Raw genomic sequence first — 23,748 nt, 5'->3', positions numbered from 1 at the left:
GTGAAATCAAACGGTCCACTTAGGAAGCAACATTGAGTGACAATCAATTTCACATGCTGTTGTGCAAATGGGATAGACAACAGGTGGAAATTATAGGCAATTAGCAAGACACCCCCAATAAAGGAGTGGTTCTGCAGGTGGTGACCTGACCACTTCTCAGTTCCTATGCTTCCTGGCTGATGTTTTGGTCACTTTTGAATGCTGCCGGTGCTTTCACTCTAGTGGTAGCATGAGACTGAGTCTACAACCCACACAAGTGGCTCAGGTAGTGCAGCTTATCCAGGATGGCACATCAATGCGAGCTGTGGCAAGAAGGTTTGCTGTGTCTGTCAGCGTAGTGTCCAGAGCATGGAGGCGCTACCAGGAGACAGGCCAGTACATCAGGAGACGTGGAGGAGGCCGTAGGAGGGCAACAACCCAGCAGCAGGACCGCTACCTCCGCCTTTGTGCAAGGAGGAACAGGAGGAGCACTGCCAGAGCCCTGCAAAATGACCTCCAGCAGGCCACAAATGTGCATGTGTCTGCTCAAACGGTCAGAAACAGACTCCATGAGGGTGATATGAGGGCCCGACGTCCACAGGTGGGGGTTGTGCTTACAGCCCAACACCGTGCAGGACGTTTGGCATTTGCCAGAAAACACCAAGATAGCAAATTCGCCACTGGCGCCCTGTGCTCTTCACAGATGAAAGCAGGTTCATACTGAGCACATGTGACAGACGTGACAGAGTCTGGAGACGCAGTGGAGAACGTTCTGCTGCCTGCAACATCCTCCAGCATGACCGGTTTGGCATTAGGTCAGTAATGGTGTGGGATGGCATTTCTTTGGAGGGCCGCACAGCCCTCCATGTGCTCGCCAGAGGTAGCCTGACTGCCATTAGGTACCGAGATGAGATCCTCAGACCCCTTGTGAGACCATATGCTGGTGCAGTTTGCCCTGGGTTCCTCTTAATGCAAGACAATGCTAGACCTCATAAGGCTGGAGTGTCAGCAGTTCCTGCAAGACGAAGGCATTGATGCTATGGACTGGCCCGCCCGTTCCCCAGACCTGAATCCAATTGAGCACATCTGGGACATCACGTCTCGCTCTATCAACCAACGTCACGTTGCACCACAGACTGTCCAGGAGTTGGCAGATGCTTTAGTCCAGGTCTGGCAGGAGATCCCTCAGGAGACCGTCCGCCACCTCATCAGGAGCATGCACAGGCGTTGTAGGGAGGTCATACAGGCACGTGGAGGCCACACACACTACTGAGCCTCATTTTGACTTGTTTTAAGGACATTACATCAAAGTTGGATCAGCCTGTAGTGTGTTTTTCCACTTTAATTTTGAGGGTGACTCCAAATCCAGACCTCCATGGGTTAAAAAAATTTGATTTTAATTTTTTTTTTTTGTGTGATTTTGTTGTCAGCACATTCAACTATGTAAAGAACAAAGTATTTCAGAAGAATATTTATTTAATTCAGATCTAGGATGTGTTATTTATGTGTTGCCTTTTTTTTTTTGAGCAGTGTACTTTTTAATTGCATGTAATTAAAAATTTAGCATAGCCAATGAGTTACTCAATAAAATGTATCTGTATAGCGCCACCTGCTGGTTGTTCTTATTTCTTTGTCCTGCTCACTGAGAAGTCCGCACATGCTCCATTTCACCCTTCAACTGCCTCCTGAGTTGTGATGGGGAGATTATGGACACTCCCCTTGAGCTGTCAGCTTGATATAAATCTAGCAGAGCAATGGATGGGGAGATCTCTAGATCCATGTGAGGTACAGGACTGGTCCTAGCTTTGTTAGAACAAGATTGTCATGTACTATATGATCTTTGACTACATTATCCATGAGATAACGCGTTAACCATCATTTCGCTTGTCTACATCTGTACACGGTCTTCTGACTTCAAGATGCAGGGCATTTGTTTTGTCTTGTTAAAGGGATTCTGTCACCTTGTTTTAGCTTATAGAGCTGCGGACATGCACGGCTAGATCGCCGCTAGCATATCCGCAATATACCTGTCCCATAAAGCGGTGTCCTTTTTTTATTGTGTTTAAAAAATTATTTTATAGATATGTAAATGACCCTTGTAAGGAGCCCAAGGGGCTGTACTAACCTTCTTCGTGCCCTGCCAAGTCCCCTTGTGAAGGAGCCCAGCACCGCTTGCGTCCTCCGAATCTCCGAAATTATTTTCAGCACATTTAGAACAGGTTTAAATAAAGTTATTGTGAGCATTTAAGTACACTTTAAAGTCATAGCGTTGCTTTGGTCCTTTTCTGGATATGTTCAGGAAAGCAAAGAGATGTTTCCGATAACAACTTCTCTGACTTCCGTGATTGGGTAGTGTGTTAAGTTTACAGGAGCCTTTTTGTCCAGCCATTTAGGATGGTATTGTAGCCATGCAATCCAAGATTTGAAATGAGGCTCCCCAGAATAAAAGTTTCTATCCTCAATGTGAAGCTCCATTCCTTATGTTTCTACTGATATGTTGACAAGCTGTTTGGTGCAAAAAGGATGTCAACATTGCTCTTGTCACAGCAAAGCTCTCTTCCTTCTTGCACCCAGCTCCTCACTGCGTTGACTGACATCGCCAGGTGGTGGTGATGTAATCTTCCCTTCGCTGGCAAGGAGGGGAGGTTCTGGCCTAATTTGCATATTATGAAAAGTCAAGCTCAGATCGGGAAGGGAATAGAAACATTTTATTCTTGTGAGCAAACATTATCTAACAGTGCTTTGTGTTTTAATAGGAAGGTCTAATAGGAAGGTGACAGGCTCCATATTAAAATAAACACTTGTTTTACTACTATATTAGATATTTCTTTACTGAAAATGTTAAACTGTGGATATTCCTGAAATATTTCATTTAAATTTCAAAAATACTAAACAATTTCATTGTTTTTCTAGGTGCACTGGGGGACGTATCCAGTTCTTTATCAGCACCTCTCCCAGCCATAAACAACAGAATTTCAGTGGACCTAGGAGAATCATGCTTGGTGTACTTTAGAAGTGTCCTAGAAGTCCCTAGACTTTACAGAAGAACCAACAAAGTTAGTATTTAAACTGTCATAAATACAACCCATCCAACAAAAAAGAAAAAGTAGCGGCACTCACCAGTTATGATGGATTGTATTGACAGTTATGGCTGAGCGCCGCCGGTGAATACATGTCTCAGGAGCAACTCCAATAGATTGTTTTTGGTGGGATTGACAGATGTTGGCTCATTAGTTTTCTTTTGAGTACGATTGTCTTAAATACAATTTAATTTTCAGGATCTGTGGTACAAACTTCCATAGTCTACCCATTTAAAAACTAACTAACTAACTATATATATATATATATATATATATATATATATATATATTATACCAGTGCCGTGCGATGGGGATTGTGTCTTAAATCCCAGCGCCATTCAGCTACAGCGCACTGATCGGGGAGGGTACAGGAGCTGCGCCTGCCCGATTAGCGGCAGGGGTGTTGCAGTCACTGATAGCCGGACCCTTGCTGTATGCGCCGGCATGGACCGCGGCATGTGCACTATCCCTATTGGGTCCCTGCGCTGCTTTGACGGGGATCCAATGGCTGGGGAGGTCAGCCCGATGCCTTCCATAGGCTCCTGTGAGCTCCAGCCCCCTAGATTTCACAGGCAAGCAGGCTGAAGAGTAATACACTTTAGCCAATGCATTACAATACAGATGTATTGTAATGCATTGTACAGGTGGATCAAACCCCCAAAAGTTGAAGTCCCAGAGTGGGACAAAAAAATTTACACAATAGAACATTTTTGTTGTTTCAAAAAACATCCTTTTCCCAAAATTAAGTTAAAAAAATTCTAAAAAAAGGAAAAAAGACTTATTAGGTATCGCCGCGTCTGTATCGACTGGCTCAATAAAAATATCACATGAAAGCCATTTTCTGGTCATCTTGCCTCACAATAAGTGTAATACCAACTGTCATCTCGTATCGCAAAAAATGAGCCCCTACCTAAGACAATCGCCAAAAAATCGCTCTCAGAAAATGGCAACACAAAAACAAGATTTTATTCTGTTCAAAAATGCTTTTACTTTTGTAAAACTTAACAAAAATAGTAGACAAATTGGATATCGCCGTGTCCATAACATCAGGCCGGCGCATGCGCACTTCGCTCAACGAAGCCGCTGCCAGGAGTCCGCGGCTCATCAGGCTGAGCCTAGTGCCCAGGCGCCGGATCTAGCAGAGGGACGGGAGGATTGCGGAGGCGGGGCTGAGGTGAGGAAGGCGGCGCTGGGCACCAGACGGCGAGGGGTGTGGGTGGGCACCCTGGGTTAACATAAAACCCCTTGGGCACCTTAGGTAGGTGAGTGACAGCTTATAAAAACCAGTTTTTTGGGCTAATAGAGCCACAAGCAGGTTTAATAAGGGCAGTTTAGGATTCATGTTATTAGTACGGACCTGGCCATATGTTTAGCTTATAAGGCTCAAATCTCATGACAGAATCCCTTTAATAACCTTCTTTATAAAAATATCACATGATATAGTCTTTCAGGTGAACGCTGAAAAAATAAATAAAAACTATGCCAGAACAGTATTTTTTGTCACCTCGCCTTACAAAATGCATAATATCGAGTGATCAAAAAATCGGATATACCTGAAAATGGTACCAATAAAAACGTCACCTCATTCCGCAAAAAATGAACCCCCACATAAGACAATCATTCAGAAAATAAAAACCAATGGCACCCGTAAACCAATCAAAATCTGTGCTGCAAAACCCATATGGCGCTCCTTCCTTTGAGTCCTGCCATGTGCCCCCACAGCGGTTTACCACTACATATGGGTAACAAATTATGGGGTGTTTTGTTTTGTTTTTTGTTTTGTTTTTTGTGTCCCCTTGTGAAATTGAAAAACTTGGGGCTAAAGCAAAATTTTATTGAAAGAAATGAAACTTTACATTTTCACAGCCAAGTGTTCCAAATTCTGTAAAACTCTTAGGGGGTCAAAGTGCTCAGTACACCCCTTTTAATATAGTTTTTGAGGGTGTAGTTTCAAAAATGGGGTCACTTTTTGAGGGTTTCCACTGTAGGGGCACGTCAGGGTCTCTTAAAATACATAGTGGTGCCTAAAAAACATTCTAGCAAAATCTGCCTCCAAAATCCATAGGACACTCCTTTCCTTCTGACCATTGCCGTGTGCCCATAGAGCAGTTTACCACCACATATGGGGTATTTCTGTAAACTGCAGAATCGGAGTAATGTATATTGAGGTTTAACCCTTGCTGTGTTGCACCAAAAAATTAATAATAAAAATTAACAAAAAAATGAAATTTTTAAATTTCACCTCCCTTTTCCTTTAATTCTAGTGGAACACCTCAAGGGTTAACAAAGTTTGTAACATCAGTTTTGAATAATTTGAGGGGTGTAGTTTCGAAAAATGGGGTCATTTATCAGTGGTTTCCATTACGTAAGCCCATCAAAATCACTTCATAACTGAATTGGTGCTTAAAAAAAATGGTTTGGAAAAAAGCCTTCTAACGTCCTAAAAATATAAAATGACATTTACAGAATTATGCCAGCATAAAGTAGACATATGGAGAATTTTTCAAAATTTTTGCTAAATTTTGGATTCTTTTATAAATAAAGGTAAAATATCTTGACTCAAATTTACCACTCTCCTCAAGTACAATGTGTCACAAGAAAACAATCTCAGAATGGCTTGGAAAAGTAAAAGCATTCTAAAGTTATTACCACATAAAGTGACACATGTCAGATTTTCAAAGATTGGCCTGGGATTTAAGGTGAAAAGTGGCTTGGTACTAAAAGGGTTAAATAACAGTGTATAGTAATGGCAGACTGGAATCAAATTGTATCTCCTTAAACTTTTCAGGAAATGTATTTTATTTACAAGTGAAGAGTATGTTCTCAAGGTCGCTATAGGCTTCAGATGTCTGTTGACCAATTGCTCAGCCAACTGTTATTCCTTCCAACTCCATCATAAATATACACATTGGTTGGGCTGATATTTAATATGTATGGCTACCTTTAACCATTTAACCTCCTCACAGTCGCATTAAAATCAGAAAAAAAGTCTCATCGTATATTTTTAATAAAGGTCTGAAGTAAATCTTGTTGGCGCACAACTCAAGGGACACAATTGCATTTTAACCCTTTATTGACATAATTTTAGCCTTAAGAACCAGTAACATGTTCCCCTAGCAGTCATAACTTTTTAATTTGTATTTTGCATGAACCATTTTGGGGTATATATAGTGTATTAAATAACTTTTCTATTTATTTATATTTTAGCGGTGGGGACTGCAATTTTGACATTATTTTGTGGAATTTATTTATGGTGGTCACTGTGTGGTATAATTAACATAATATCTCTGGATTGGTAGCAGCTAGAGAGATGTTTTCCAGCTGACATTCCAAGCTTTCAAACAATACCAATATAACAGCATTAGCTTCAGTACATGAGAAGATATCACTAGAAATCGGGATGCAGTGAGTAAAGTGAAAGTAAAAGTACCGTAAGCTTTACCACGTTCATTCCCGACTCGATTTCGAATAGTGATCTCTCCTGCTGATGTTCTGCTAATGCTGTTATTTTGGTCTTGTATGAAAGCCAGCTTTCAAACAAGACCAGGCCCATGTCTCTAGCTGCTACCAATCAGGAGATATGAGCGGCTAAATCAAATCTCTATTATTTTCTATGGGACAAGGGATCAGAAGATAAGAGGTTATAGTTCCGTAAAGGAGGCTTAAAGTTATGGAGTAAAAAGTAAAAAAAAAAATAAAAAAAAAAAAAAGTAAATAAAAAATTTAAAACACCCCCTTTCCTAATTTTACATATAAAAATAAATATCGCTTGTGATAAAAAAATGTCTGAGCTATTAACCCCTTCTATACCAGGCCAGTTTTCACCTTCCTGCCCAGGCCTATTTTTGCAAACATGACTTGTCACTTTTTGTGGGTAATAACTTGGAAGGCGTTTACTTATGTAACTGATTCAAAGTTTTTCTTGTGACACATTGTACTTCATGTTAACAGTCATTTTATTTATTTTTTTATATATTTTTTTCCCTTTTATAAATAAAAATTTACAGGAAATTTGGAAAAATTTGCAATTTTCTAGAGACAGATAGTAATACTTCAAGTAATCATTCCCCATATGCCTACTCTATGTTGGCATCATTTTGTAAATCTCATTTTCTTTTTTTAAGGACGTTGGAAGGCTTAGAATTTGAGAAAAATTCCAAAACAGTTTTTTAACCCTTTCAAGACCATTTTTCACTTTCGTGACTAGGCCTAATTTTGCAAATCTGACGTGTCACTTTGTGCTGATAACTTTGGAACGCTTTTATTTATCCGAGCCATTCTGAGATAATTTTCTCATGATCTCTCATACTTGTTGTTAGATATAAATTTGGGTTGATAAGTTTTACTTTTATATAAAAAAAATCCCAAATTTACAGAAAATGTAGGAAAAATGTCAGTTATCTAATTTTGAATTTCTACACATTGAAGGCAGATAGTGATACCTCATTAGATAGATGTTTTTTACTTAAGATTCCCTATATGTCTTGATGTTGGCATTATTTTGAAATTTTCATTTTATTTTTTAGGACGTTGGAAGGCTTAGAATTTAAGCAGTTTTTAAAATTTTCTATAAAATTTACATAGCTGACTTTTTCAAAGACTAATTCAATTCTGAAGTCTCTGAGGTCCTTACATAATAGAAACCACCCATAAATGACCCCATTTTAGAAACAACACCCCTCAGATTATTCAAAACTGTTTTTTCTAACTATGTTAACATTTTAGGTGCTCCAAAAGAGTTGAAGGAAAAATGGAGGTGAATTTTACAGTTGTCAGTTTTTGTGCAAATTTTTTATTTTAATCCAATTTTTCCTATAAGGGTACCTTTACACTAGCGTTTTTCTTTTCCGGTATTGAGTTCTGTCCTAGAGGCTCAATATCGGGGGGAAAAAAACTGATCAGTTTTATCCTAATGCATTGTGATCAGGATGCATCAGTTCAGTCCCTCTTACGTTTTTTGGCCAGAGAAAATACCGCAGCATGCTGCATTTTTCTCTCTGGCCAAAAATCCTGAACACTTGCCTGAATGTATTAGATTAAAAATGCCATATTGACGGATCAGTTCTTCCGGTCCGTGCATGCGCAGACCTTTAAAAAATGTGAAAAAAATAAATACCGGATCTGTTTTTCCGGATGACAACCGGAAAGACTGATCTGGCATTGCAATGCATTTTTCAGACGGATGCATTCGTTTGCGTCCGGATTGCCTGCCGGAATCCTCTGCCGCAAGTGTGAAAGTAGCCTGTTAACAGCAAAACAAACCCCAATATTTATTACTCTGATTCTACAGTTTACAAACACACCATTTATGTTCGTAAACAGCTATTTGGGCGGGGGCGTGGCCAACTGCCGACATGGCCGGACGTGTCTGAGCGCAGCTCCGACTCCCGTCGCTTATCCTGAGCCATCCTAGCTACTACAACTTTGCCTGTTACTCCCGAACAGTGCCTCGGAGTCCCCGGTGGCAGCAGAACCGAACCATGAGCCCAAATAAGGCCCAAGCTGCGGCGGACCTCCTTAAAGAATACGCCAGGCAGGAAGCTCAACATGGCGCCGCTCCTTCCTCCCCTGCACGTGCACCGCAGACCAGAGGACAGACGGCGCAGCAGACCAAAGAGGTGCCAGAAGTCACCCTGCAATCATCACATGAGCGGCTGATGGCGGCGATTACAGGCTGCCAATCATCTCTTACTGGCAAGAAGGAGGAGGTGAGGGTCGATTTGGGGCTTCTGCGCCATGATGTACAACAGCTAAGAGAGCGTGCTCGACTTACTGAGGAGTGGGTCTCTGAGTTGGAGGATACCACGAGACTACTGCCTGATAGGATTACGGATGTGGAGCTTGCTGTGGACTCTTTGAAGCAAAAATGTGATGATTTGGAGAATCGTGCACGGCGCAATAATGTGAGAATCTTAGGAATGCCGGAGAGATCGGAGGGCTCCGACCCAGCAGCCTTCCTGGAGGGTTGGTTTAAATCTATTTTCCCTGGGGCATCCTTCTCGGAGGCCTACGCAGTGGAGAGAGCGCATCGGGTGCCAATCAGGGCACCACCTCCTGGGGCACCTCCTAGGCCCTTGCTGGCTCACCTGCTCAGTTGGAGAGATAGAGATCTCATACTTGCACAAACCAGGGTAAAGCAAACCATAACCATGGGATCAGCAAATATATCTCTATATCCTGATTTCTCTGCAGATTTACAGAAGAAAAGAGCGACCTTTGTCAGTATTAAGAAACGTCTGCGTGACTGTAATATCCAGTATTCCACGGAGTATCCGGCTCGCCTGAGAGTGGTGGATGGCGGGAAATTGCTTTTCTTCTCCAGTCCCAGGGAAGCTGAAGACTGGCTTTCTGTGAGACCAAGAAGATCTCCTCCCAGATGAACAGCACCGCGGTTCGGAAGTGATATGCATACTCGTTTACCTTCGAGATGGTTGTATCTATAGACATGGTTTCCTGGTCAGCATCACACACATGCAATTGAGCGGTATCATCTACTGTTATTATGTTCCGTTAGTTAATAGGCACTGTTTTTGGGATATAGCTTTAAATTCTGTCACTGGTAAATATACTATTTTGGTGAGGGAGTATGTTTTAATACCTGTCTCAGTTTAACACCTATCTACACTGGACAGATTCCTCGAGCACATGGCCACTATCATTAATAACTTACTCATTGTTCTATATTTTAGAACTTGGGTACCTATGTTCTGTTATCAGTTATGTTCTGTTAAGGCTTGGTATGAATATGCAACTTACACGGTACTCACATTTCACATCATATGTACAGTCATTCACAGATTCTCAGTGATTTACTATTTCATAGGGTCAATTGGGTCAAATGGCTGCTCTTAGGGTAATGTCCTGGAACGTGAGAGGGTTAGGCGGCCCTAGGAAACGTCTGGCGGTATTTGCACATATACGAAGGTATGCCCCTCACGTTCTAGGACTGCAGGAAACACATCTAACAATAAACACAGGAGGGAGAGTTAATAAGCCCTAGGCGCAATGGGTGGAAAATGCGTATGTGACCTCATATTCTAGGGGAGTATCACTGTTAATCCATCGTACAGTCAGATGGGAACCACATCAGGTAGTGTCTGATCCGGGTGGGAGATAAATTTTTACCTATGCCCACGCCAATGGTATCCCATACGTTGTGTTAAACTTGTATAATCCTCCGCCGGTTAATCTTTGCTGTAGGCAGCAGTGGGCTTCGCAGCACAGTTTCCTACGGCGAGGGTCATCTGTATGGGTGATTTCAACATGGTGCTGGATGAATCTCTGGATAGATGTCATAACCAGTCACAGAATGTTACTATTAGATCATCCAGTACTATCTTGGCAAGATTTATTTCGGAGATAGGATGGTTGGATATGTGGAGAGAAAAAAATCCAGTCCAATTGGTATACTCCTGCTTTACTCCCTCCAAGGGGGCACTATCGAGGATAGATTATATGTTTTGCACAGTAAGCACTCATCTGTCGTTGCGATATATCCATTATGGTGCGCAGGGCCCTTCTGACCACGCGCCTATCATCGCACTGTCCGCTACGTCAGACATGAGCCTACGTACAACTAAGACTCATTCACCCATTCTGGCTGTTGTTAATGAATGTAAATGATCGTATTCCAGTCAACTTCGTGTATTTTTAGATATGAATGAGGTGGATGGAAACTTGTTTCTATTGTGGGATACTCTTTCTGCATGGCTGTCTCAAATCCTCTATCTCCTACATAAAAAAAAGTCTTCGCAACGCAGAGAGGAGGCGTTGGATGAGCTCTGTAGAAATGCTGAGAGAACGTATACTTCTGACCCAACGGAAGCTAATAGGTTAGACTGGATGTTAAAAGGGAGATCATATATGAATCATCTTAAAGAGAAAAGTGACCGTAAACTTCTATTCCTACAGCAGCAATCGTTTGAGCAGGGTAATAAAACTGGGAAAGTATTGGCGCAGGTGATACGCAGAAACAACATGACCCCCCGGTACTACGCATTGCCAGTGACACAGGTGATTTGGTAGAGGAGCCCGAAGGGATTTTAGATAGATTCAACGAGTTCTATCGGGATCTGTATAGATCTGTGGCTCGGTACACGGACTCTGACTTGAAGGAGTATTTGCAGGAAGTGACGCATCCCCAATTAGACGTCCCAGATAGGGAGCTTTTAGATGAGGAAATTACATTTGAAGAGATCAAGGAGGCTGTTAAAAGATTAGCCTCAGGCAAATCCCCAGGCCCGGACGGTATTCCACTGGAGGTTTATTCTAAATACATAGACATCCTTGGACCTCAGTTGCACAGTGTATTCTAGCTCCCTGGAGAGGGGTTTCCTCCCTGACTCATTATATGAAGCCTCTATTGTCATACTGTTAAAACCTGACAAACCTCCCTTGGAATGTGGGTCTTATCGTCCCATATCCTTATTGAATTTAGATTATAAAATACTAACTAAAATTCTGGCGAACAGGCTAAACAAGGTAATAACCTCCATAATACATGAAAACCAGACTGGATTCATCCCAGGTCGATCCACTTCCAGTAACATACGAAGAGCACAGGTTGTCACACAAATCTGCTATGCAGGTAATAAAAGATGGGCTCTAGCAGCTTTAGATACGGCCAAAGCGTTTGACTCGGTTGAGTGGCCCTATTTATTGCAAGCTTTAGAAAGATTTGGCTTTGGTCCAGTATTTATACGGTGGATTTCTATAATATGTGCTAAACCTACAGCTAACATTTTAATTAATGGGTCCTTATCTCCAACATTCCCATTGAACAGAGGAACTAGGCAGGGGTGTCCTTTTATCACTCGTTGTTTAAAGGGATGTCCTTGGGTGATAGAGAAGAGTGGATAGGACTTTATGCAGATGACCTATATATATATATATATATATATATATATATATATATATATAGAGTCAACGTTGCCAAGGGTAATAGATCTTATCGAAAACTTTGGTTATTACTCAGGTCTGCGTATTAACTGGACCAAGTTGGCCCTTATGCCCCTGTGGTCTGCGGGATGGCCTTCTGTATTCCATAACCTTATGGTAGTTGATCAGTTCAAATACCTGGGAGTCATCATTACAAGGGACCCATACCTCTCTCATGACCGGAACTTTGTGGATAAATTCAGGTCGTGGAAGACTCTACCTCTGTCTATCATGGGGAGGTTAAACTTGATCAAAATGATATTGCTGCCTAAAGCACTATCTACTTGAACACGCGTGTACTCCACTCCAAAGTAGGAGGAGCTACATTTCTCTCTTCGATCCCTGAAGAAGCTTTTATTTTTTATTTTTTTTTATTTTTTTCCTCTGTCTTCTCACCGTTCGAGCATGTTTTTTTCTGGTCAGTTCCTCTAATGAGTTTCTCATTGTGGCTTTTGTCACTAGTGGCCATCCCTACTTTATTTCATATTGGCCCAGAGAGGTCTCCCCACCTACTTAGGAGGCCTCTCAAGGACTGGTCTTTTGCCTTCTGCCCAGCTGATTCCTTCCTGACCTCCATGTTTTTTTTCTGTGTTGAAATCTCACTTCCTGGTACTTAAACATTTGGTTGAGTTTTGTTGGGGTCCTCCTGTTGCTTTGTGGCCGGGTCTCATATGTACCCGGAGTCGGCAGACCTATTTCTATTAGGTGAATCTCCCTCACTTTCCATGGAGCCTATTGTCAGGCAAACCGTCCTGGCCTTCTATTCCGGACTTCAACACCAGTTCTGTGGTACTCGATACCCAAAGGTACTTCCCAGACATCATGTTCATTCGTCAGAGAGGCTTATCCTTCTTGTGGATATTCTGTTCTGCTATCCACATCTTCTGAAGTATCTCCAGCCCGTTAGCTTTAACTGGGCTTTTCTCTTCTGCCCACTACATCCTTTACGCTCTGGTTGGCCGTCCTGATTCATGCTCTTCCTGTTCTATTCTGGGTTCCTTTGCATCCTTTCCCCGCAGTTCTGTGTGGGACCTCATGGCCAGCTTTAGCTTTGCTTTGGTCTTTTGTTCCCTCCCCATGGTACTGCTTTGGAACGTCCCATGGTCTTCTGTGTCCCCCAATGATACGAGCGAGAAAATAGGATTTTTTGTGCTTACCTGTAAAATCCTTTTCTCGCTGAGTTCATTGGGGGACACAGCACCCACCCAGTAAGTACATTGCTGTATATTCCAGATGGGTCCCACCTGTCCTGACCCATCTTCACTTCTCTTCTGGTTCTTTCTTTCGGTTGGCTTCTCCTGGCTGCTCCTACTGCTTTTGTACAAAACTGATTAGCTCAGTGTATGCAGGAGGGGTATAGCTGAGAGGAGGAGCTAACTTTTTTGCCTAGTATCGCCTCCTAGTGGCAGCAGCTGCTATACCCCATGGTCTCATTTGTCCCCCGACGAACTCTGCAAGAAAAAGATTTTACAGGTAAGCACAAAAAAACATAATTCTTTTATTTTTTTTGTGCATATTTTCTATAAGAGTTAACAGCAAAACAAACACATTTATTACCCTGATTCTGCACTTTATAGAAACCACCTCATATGTGGTTGTAATCTCCTTTATGGGCACATTGCAGTGGTCGAAAGAGAAGGAGCACCATATGGTTTTTGGTGGGCAGATTTTGCTACAATGGTTTTTGGGTGCCTTGTATTTGAAGAGACCCTCAGTTACCCCTACAGTGCAAACTCCCAAAATGGCGACAAGACTTTTTAGTTCATGCTGATCACCCTCGTAGACCTCAGGTTTCAGGCCTAGTAGGCCTGAGGCCTATGTGGTAGTAAATCCTGGCGTCAGTGGGCATCATGGCGTCATTGCCTCTGCCTTTGCCAGGATGCAGCGCAGTGACGTGTGTCTGGTTGCCTTTGTCCAACCATCCCTGGCTATAGACCAGAAGAGTTTGTTGCCTGCATCATAAATGCAGTTGAACGGGACACGGGTGAGTATTAGCTTTTGGCTTTTTTTTTTTTTTTTTTTCTTCAGTGCCCACTTGAGGGACATTACTGGCAGGAAAAAGAGCACAGTGGGGGGGACAAAAAGTAAAGGCCTTTCATTAGTAACAGACAACGGTTTATCTGATCAGTCATTGGATCAAAGAGCCAGTAATGTGACAAAGTTCTGCCTACAGATCTGAGTGAAATTTTTTAAAGTTTGTGGCTTCAGGAATTTGTTTGGCTTTGATATAATAAAGAGAAAGAAGTGATGTACTGTGAATTTTGCTCTAAGGCTGGTCTAGATATAGCTGGCAAAACAGATTTTATCAAAGGAGCACTGGGCTTGCTGCTAGTATTAAGTGAACATGTGTTTTCAAGTTCGGCGTACAAGGTTTGGGTTATCTAAGAATTCTGTTATGGATTCCGCTACCACGGGCCATAAAGGAATTCTTAGATAACCCGAACCTCGTACGCCGAACTTGAAAGCACAAGTTCGCTCAACACTACTTGCTGCACGAAGTGGCTTGTGAATAAGTGGAGTTACAGAACCGGAGTGCTGTTGCTGAGTGTGATTCTGTGGGCTATTTGAAAGATTGCAAATAGTTACATATAGTTTATTTCAAAGGTCTTTTTTGTGCTAAGTGTTTGTATTTTGGTACAAACATAACTTATAACTTTTTTTATTCTTCTGCTGTGTACCTGGTTAAGGGGAGTGGTTTGTTCTCCCAGGTGCTATTAATTGCACCGCTGGACACATTCTGAGCTTGCTGTCACTGGGCTTGCTGCATTAAGGGACTTGTGAATAAGTTGAGTTAGGCTACATTCACACGACCATAGGGTTTTGCAGATCTGCAAAACACAGAAACCGGACTGTGTGCATTCCACAATTTGCGGACTGCACATGGCCGCCACTATCATAGACCTGCTCTATATTTTGTGCGGGGCTGCAGAATGGAACTACAAATGCGGACAGCACACAGTGTGCTGTCCGCATCTTTTGCGGCACCATTGAAATAAATGAATCTGCATCTGTGTGAGACAAGGAGCAGCCTGTAAGTAATCTGTTTTTTTTCTTCTTTATGGCTAGCAACGTTGGAGGTTTCCTTCAGTGCACAGTCTGCTATATGTATGCATGACTGGAGCAGGTGTTGATGAGTGAATACCGCTATGAAAGATGTGAGCATGTTGCCCATCTGGAATCTCGTTCAAGAGATCTGGAAGAGCAAAATGCAACACTAAGGGCAATTGACAATCTTGAGGGGAGTATGCTGCTCATTGATCAAGCAGTTAGTGGGGTAGATATGGAAGTTGGAGATCAGGTGGTGGATGAACTGGAACAGGCAAGTAGCTGGGTTAATGTAGTTAGAGGGAGTGGAAAGGAATCCCAGAAGAGAAAGGCCAATCCTGTTTGTGCAAATAAAATTAATGCAGTCAGAACACCGCCTTTGCCAGTCCTCGGTGCCTGGATCCTTAAGATAAGCAAATCCACATTGTAAAAACAAAGAAGCGGGTCCAGCACTCAGATCTTGGATAAAACCATAGATTTTATATTTCAAATATCTTTAAAAAAAAAAAAAAAAAGTTCTAAATGGCACACAGCAGGACATCACCCCACACCATTCAACGCGTTTTGGACTGTACTCGGTCCTTATTCATGACATAAAACAAATTATTCCCCATGGTGTTTAAAATGACTGCACTCTCACAGGTGCAAATGTCACATGATCCACTAATGATAAGGAGTAAGGTGTTGGGTGGAAACTAAAGGTGAAATCAGGGTGTTAACCCTTGCAAAACCAGGAGAAAGTCTAGTAAAACAAGACATGGTCTGAACATCTTGGAGCCTGTTAAGACAATGTGGGTGTCGGCTTTGCAAAGTGTTAGCTTTTATAGCATGAGTCTTGGATCCTATTCAGGCCATATGGATGTTGCCCTTTAAAAGCCTGAATAACATAAACTGGCAGTATTTTGTGATCCACTGTGGTATTTGGCTCTGTTAGGGGTGGTATAATGTGCCACAATATGGTGATGCTACAAAACGGGGCCACTTTAAGTTCCCAGTCTGCCCCTGGTAACAGTGACCACAATATAATTATATTTCAACTAAACTGTAAAAAAAAATAAAAAAAATAAACTCTTTAACGCTTAATTTAAAAAAAGGAGAATTTCCAAGGGTTCAGCACTGCCCTTCAGGGCATAGACTGGGGGCAAATATTGTCACGTTATGACTAGGGTTGTTTCAGGTATCGCATTTTCGATACCCAATTGATACTTTTGTCTGGTATCGACCTCGATACCGGGATTTGCCTTTTTTTCGATACTAGGCTTCACTATTGTGCAGTCTAGTATCAGAGAACATGGAGCACGCTGCTCTCAGCGTGCTCCGTGTTCTCCTCAGCAGCACAGGGGAGAAGGAAGCATTCTCTCCCTCCCCCTTGTGCCATCGCTGCCACCAGTGGGGAGAGAGGGACGGGCGCACTGCACCACCAATGAAGGTAAACGTTTAATACAAATCCAGGAGCCGGGTGCCGGCGGGGAGCTGCGATCAGCAGCAGTTAACCCCTCAGGTGCCGTACCCGCCTCCTGTATTAAATGTTAAAATCATTGGTGGCAGTGACTACAGGGTCCCCTCCTCTCCTCTTCATTGGTGGCAGTGACAGCTTCTGATCGGAGCCCCAGCAGTGTAATCTTGGGGCTCCAATCTGTTACCATGGCAGCCAGGACGCTACTGAAGCTCTGGCTGACATGGTAATCTCCCTGCTGCTGTGTACTATGCACAGGGCAGCAGGGAGAGTGTAAAGTCCTATTCACCATAATAGAGCTCAATTAGGGTGAATAGGACAAGGGATTAAAAGATCCCAGGTTCTAGCCCCTAAGGGGGAAATAAAGTATAAATCACACTTTCCCAATTTTACATATAAAATATATAAACAATAAATAAACATATTACATATCGCCACGTCCGAAAAGTCCAAACTATTAAAATATAAAAAAGTCCTATGCAGTGAACGCCTTGTTCCCCCAAAAAATAGGATTGGACTGTTCTATTATGGGCCGGACGTTCCCTAAAATGCGGAATGCACGCAGCTTTTTTTGGTGTTTTTATTTTTTTCGCGTCGTATCGATTATCGCAATACTTTTTTTTTTATGGTATCGAAACCGAATCAAACTTTTGGTATCGTAACAACTCTAATTATGACACTAATGCTAAATGGGAGTGCTTTAAATCTACTTTGAATAAGTATACTGTTAAATACATTTCTAGAGGTAACAAGTACAAATGAATAAAATTAAACCCCACATGACTTACAAATAGTGTAAAAAGGGCAATAAATGAGAGAGGGCTTTTAAGAAATACAAATCTGAGGGGTCAGTTGTAGCCCCCAAAAACATTCCAAAACATTCTTCAAATGCAAAAAAAAAAAATCAAGGTCAGAACTTGTAGGGCCAGTAAATGGTGGTAGCGGGGTGTTGGTCACCGGGGATAAAGAGAAGGCAGAGCTCCTAAATGTTTTTTATTAGCTCTGTATATACAAAAGAAAAGAGGCCATCTTATGAGGGTGGTGCCACTGGTGTAAATATCGCAAATAACTGTATTTGGCTGATGGTACATATGGTCCTTAATATGCCAAAAAAAATTAAGTAAACAAGGCCCCTGGTTCTAAAGGAGATCAGTTATTGCTTTGCCTCTGTTCATAATATTTACAGATTCTTTAATGACAGGCATTGTACCAAGGGACTGGCGCAAGGCGAATGTGGCGCCCATTTTCAAAAAGGGTGCTAGGTCTTCACCAGGAAATTATAGACCAGTAAGCTTAAAAGGGAATCTGTCATCAGGTTTTAGCATATTAAGCTTTTACCATTGCAATGTTCAATAAACTACCTTCTTTCCAGCAAGGGTCTTCTTTCTTTTTTTCATGTTGTCATTTGGATAAAAAAGCAATTTTTCGGTTATGCTAATGAACCTTCAAGGTGCCTAGAGGGGCGTTATTCCTCTCCTCTAGAGCCCAGTAACGCCCCCCTGCAGTGCCCAGCACACCTCCTCATAAATACATTTTCTCCCACAGCTGATCTGAACGGCGGCGCCCCCTCCGCTACTTCATATAATTTATTCGACATACGAACCTTGCTTCATCCTTTCTTTCGCAGCCACAGTATCGCCGACTGCCTGCGCCTGTCCGATCCTACGGCTCCTGAGGGCAACAGCCTCAATAGTGTCACTGGCCATGCGTAGGCAGTCGGCGATACTGCGGCTGCGCGAGATTTCATGTACAAGAAAGGATAAAGCAAGGTTCGTATGTTGAATAAATTATATGAAGTAGCGGAGGGGGCGGCGCTGTTCAGCTAGGCTGTGGGAGAAAATTTGAGGAGGCGTGCTGGGCTTGAAATTGGGGCGTGCTGGGCTTGAAATGAAGGCGGGCTGGGCACTGAAGGGGGCGTTACTGTGCTCTAGACGGTAGGAATAACGCCCCACTGGGCACCTTGAAGGTTCATTAGCATAACCGAAAAATTTATCCAAATGACATGAAAAAAAGAAAGAAGACCCTTGCTGGAAAGAAGGTAGTTTATTGAACATTGCAATGGTAACAGCTTCCCTTTAACATCCGTAGTGGGGAAAATTTTTAAGGGACTACATACAGGATTATGTAACTGCTAATAATATAAGTGATAGCCAACATGGTTTTACTAAAAACGGAAGCTGTCAAACTAACCTGATTTGTTTTTATGAGGAGGTGAGTAGAAGCCTGGACAGAGGGAAGGCTGTCGATATTGTGTTTTTGGACTGTGCAAAGGCATTTGATACTGCCTAATGGGTTCATTGAGGTCTATTGGTTTAGAAAATATAATTTGTAATGGGATTGAAAATTGGCTTCATGATTGTATCCAAAGAGTTGTGGTAAATGATTCAGACTCTGAATGGTCCCCGATTATGTGGTGTCCCTCAAGGTTCAGTTTTGGGTCCGCTATTTAACTTATTCATTATTGACATAGAGGATGGGATTAATAGTGCAGTTTCTATTTTTGGAGATGACATCAAACTTTGTAATACTAATACTAATAATCTGCATACAGCATATGTCCTGGGGGGAGTAAAACTGGGAGAGTCACTTTTTGAGAAGCATCTGGATGTATTAGTAGATCATCGACTAAATAACAGCATGCAATGCCAGTCGGCTGCCTCTATGGCCAACAGAATTTAGTCTTGTATTAAGAGTTAGGGACTTGTGGGACAGGGATGCAATATTGCCACTGTACAAAGCATTGTACTGGATTGCGTAGTTCAGTTCCGGGCACCAATCCATAAAAAAAGATGCCCTGGAGTTTAAAAAAAAAAAATGTAATTTTTTTTTTAAAAAAGTGCAAAGGTAAACTACTAAACTTATAAAGGTCCTGGAAGATCTTAGATATGAGCAAAGATTCAAAGAATTGAATTTGTTTAGCATTGACAAACGACATCTAAGGGGGGGGGGGCATGATTAACCTGTACAAATGTACAGTCGTGGCAAAAAGTTTTAAGAATGACAAATATTGGAAAAGTTGCTGCTTACGTTTTTATAATAGCAATTTGCATATACTCCAGAATGTTATGAAGATTGATCAGATGAATTGCATAGTCCTTCTTTGCCATGAAAATTAACTTAATCCCAAAAAAAACTTTCCACTGCATTTCATTGCTGTCTTTAAAGGACCTGCTGAGATCATTTCAGTAATAGTCTTGTTAACTCAGGTGAGAATGTTGACGAGCACAAGGCTGGAGATCATTGTCAGGCTGATTGGGTTAAAATGGCAGACTTGGCATGTTAAAAGGAGGGTGATGCTTGAAATCATTGTTCTTCCATTGTTAACCATGGTGACCTGCAAAGAAATACGTGCAGCCATCATTGCGTTGCATAAAAATGGCTTCACAGGCAAGGATATTGTGGCTACTAAGATTGCACCTCAATCAACAATTTATAGGATCATCAAGAACTTCAAGGAAAGAGGTTCAATTCTTGTTAAGAAGGCTTCAGGGCGTCCAAGAAAGTCCAGCAAGCGCCAGGATCGTCTCCTAAAGAGGATTCAGCTGCGGGATTGGAGTGCCACCAGTGCAGAGCTTGCTCAGGAATGGCAGCAGGCAGGTGTGAGGTGAATACTTTTGGAAGATGGCCTGGTGTCAAGAAGGGCAGCAAAGAAACCACTTCTCTCCAAAAAAAACATCAGGGACAGATTGATCTTCTGCAGAAAGTATGGTGAATGGACTGCTGAGGACTGGGGCAAAGTCATATTCTCCGATGAAGCCTCTTTCCGATTGTTTGGGGCATCTGGAAAAAGGCTTGTCCGGAGAAGAAAAGGTGAGCGCTACCATCAGTCCTGTGTCATGCCAACAGTAAAGCATCCTGAGACCATTCATGTGTGGGGTTGCTTCTCATCCAAGGGAGTGGGCTCACTCACAATTTTGCCCAAAAACAGAGCCATGAATAAAGAATGGTACAAAAACACCCTCCAACAGCAACTTCTTCCAACAATCCAACAACAGTTTGGTGAAGAACAATGCATTTTCCAGCACGATGGAGCACCGTGCCATAAGGCAAAAGTGATAACTAAGTGGCTCGGGAACCAAAACGTTGACATTTTGGGTCCATGGCCTGGAAACTCCCCAGATCTTAATCCCATTGAGAACTTGTGGTCAATCCTCAAGAGGCGGGTGGACAAACAAAAACCCACTAATTCTGACAAACTCCAAGAAGTGATTATGAAAGAATGGGTTGCTATCAGTCAGGAATTGGCCCAGAAGTTGATTGAGAGCATGCCCGTCGAATTGCAGAGGTCCTAAAAAAGAAGGGCCAACACTGCAAATACTGACTCTTTGCATAAATTTCATGTAATTGTCGATAAAAGCCTTTGAAACGTATGAAGTGCGTGTAATTATATTTCACTACATCACATAAGCAGCTGAAACAAAGATCTAAAAGCAGTTTAGCAGCAAACTTTGTGAAAACTAATATTTTTGTCATTCTCAAAACTTTTGGCCACGACTGTATAAGAAGACCATACAAAAAATATCAAGGGAAGCACTTACACTCCCTCAAAAAACACTCCCTACGCCTGGAGAAAAAAAACATTAAATCATAAGAAGCGACCAGCATTCTTTACTATAAAGACTGTGAATCTCTGGAATAGCCTGCCACAGGAGGCGGTCACAGCAAAATACAGTAGATGGCTTCGAAAAAGGTTTAGATGACTTTGTAATTCAAAAGAACATTGAGGCTTATGACAATGTGTAGAAATCATGTTCTATACACCATTTCCCTTTAGCACAACTTTTTTTTTTTTTAAAGGAAGATGGACATTGATCCAGGTTTTTATTCCGTGGATCAATATAGCAGGATTACAGGCTAGACTTGATGGACTTTTGTCTTTTTCCAACCTGAGCAACTATGTAACACATTGTTAACGAAGTCTGCAATTCATGCATTACAGTAGGGCTCCAAATTGAAGTACAATTAAGCAGATGAAAGACGAGACACAAGGTTTACTCAAAGGAATGTCCTGTTTATTTAGGGTGTGAGGTGGGTTCTTATATGGGAAGAACAATAAAACTTTATGCAAAGCCTTTAAAGCAAACATACAAGCAATATATTATTCTCATGGTCATACCACTGACCATTAGAGCAGAGATCATACCTTAAGGTACCTTTTACACATGGCGATTATCGTGGAAATGGTTTATAAATCAAGCGAAACTGCTAAATTATTGAGCAGTGTAAAAGCAATGAACGATAGAGCGACTGCCAGTAGATTTCTCATTGGTTTGATCGTTTGGGCACAAAAATCATCGTTTGTTAACAATTTCATACGTGTAAACAGGAATCGTTCACTTCACGCACAGTTACATTTGTGTAAATGCAACGGTCTGGTTTACAAACGATGGAACATGCAATCATAATTACGGTTATGTGAACATTAATTGGCATGTCTAAAGGGTTATTGTTGAAACGTTCACTACACCAAGAAACTACTCGTTCATCACGTAGTCTTACCAATCATCTACTTTTGTAAAGGTAACTTTTATTTACTAACCTTGAGTTCTTGGCTACTCCCTAGAAATTCTCGAGAAACTGCTTATGCAAAGGTTCATAAATGTAGTATATTCGTTTGTGTATGCGTGTATATGATTAAAGGAATCATTTGCTCTTAATTTACCTATATATATACATATTTACATATATATATATATATACACATATACATAATCCAGAAAATGAGCGGCACTCCGGTAAGTTAAGAGCAAATGATTCCTTTAATCATAATCAGTGGCACAGTGAGACAGAAAGGCTCTGTGTTTTGACAAATCCTCCCCCCCTGCCTTTTGTGAATAATTTCAGGCATTGCTCAGGCGGTACATTAAAGGGGTTCTACATGAATTAAGAAAATGGAAATAAATATTTCATTATTATAAATATATTCTCAAATACCTTTCATTATTTATAATGGCTCGTTGGAGCAATCAGGGGGAAACAAAATGGCCGATGTCCGATTAGTTCACAGAAAACCTGTCCTGATCACACATGAGGACAAGTTACTTTACAACACTGAGGTAAAGAGATGCCTCATCCTCCACTCTGCTCTACTTCTCAGGGATTATGATCCTGAATACAGATGATAAGAACTTTAGCTGAATCTCTGGGGAATTTAGTCTATGAGGAGACATGAAGTACAGAGAGGACGGACAGGACAGACTGTGGTAATGTGGGGCTGTGGTAATGGAGACTGCATACAAAGTGCTGCTGCTCATTAGCCACACCTCACCCTCCTCTCATGTCTCCTTATCATCTCCATTCCCGCAGAGATTCACCTGTATTCAGGATCATTATTCCTTACAAGCAGAGCAGAGAGGAGGATGAGCAGCACTATAGCTCATTGTGGTGAAGTAACTTGTCCTCCTGGGTGATTAGGACAGGTTTTGTATGTACTGATAGGACAGCGGCCATTTTATTTCTCCTATTGATTGCTCCCTAGACAAAACAAGCCATTCTAAGTAATGAAAGGTATTTGTGAATATATTTATTATTAAATACTATTTTAGTATTTTCATTTTTGTAATTCCTGGAGAATCCCTTTAACATATGCTAATCACATGTCTCTTCACCTAATTCCCTCCTGAGCATTCTGCAAATTATATCATAATCGGATAATACCAGACCTTTCCATCAGGCGTCTTTTTCATGATTTTCCTCTTTCAGCCATTGAGATTCACCAGAGACATAGCTTAAAAACAATGTATATAATCAACATAGGCATAGCAAATTGCATCAGTCCTTGTAAGATACCTACACTGAATGAATAAGATCCTAAAGAACTTATTTGGAATGCTCATTAATGTGGTTTACCATTGGGTCTGGGAGTATTGTCTTCAACCCAACATTAAAAGGCATGCTTAGTGACTGCATTTACGTCTGTTGTCATGAGGAAGAATGAATGTGACTGGTGTAAGACTACAAGCACAGAATGCTCCAGGTGTGACCCACTTATTGGCTACCTGGTCACAAACGTAATACCCACGGCAGTCTGTAAGTGTATGTTTTGCCATACAATAACATGGCAGCCATCACAGTGACAGTTAAGCTACTATTATAGACACCATTCTCATCTACAGTCGACTACCTTCCATTACCCTAAGGGCAATAGGTGGACTTAGTCCAATCTTCACCCATTCCTAGAACTGTATTCTGTATGTAAAGAGTATTATATCTGGGAGGAGGAGGAGTACCGGTCATCAGCTTCTCGTTCTG

At 41.7% G+C, this 23,748-nt stretch overlaps 1 protein-coding gene across 3 annotated transcripts in view; it reads left to right on the top strand.

Annotated features, from left to right (window-relative positions):
- The window catches only part of COG2 (component of oligomeric golgi complex 2), a 329,606-nt gene that overhangs the window by 219,753 nt on the left and 86,105 nt on the right, over positions 1-23,748 (top strand). For all 3 annotated transcript variants that reach the window (XM_040429435.1, XM_040429434.1, XM_040429436.1), the window contains one exon: positions 2,893-3,035. In XM_040429435.1, the coding sequence (XP_040285369.1) occupies positions 2,893-3,035 (143 nt within the window). The remainder of the gene's footprint in view (positions 1-2,892; positions 3,036-23,748) is intronic.

This window comes from Bufo bufo, chromosome 4 (assembly GCF_905171765.1).
Source record: "Bufo bufo chromosome 4, aBufBuf1.1, whole genome shotgun sequence".
Lineage (NCBI taxonomy): Eukaryota > Metazoa > Chordata > Amphibia > Anura > Bufonidae > Bufo > Bufo bufo.
This window is presented reverse-complemented; position numbering and strand designations above follow the sequence as displayed.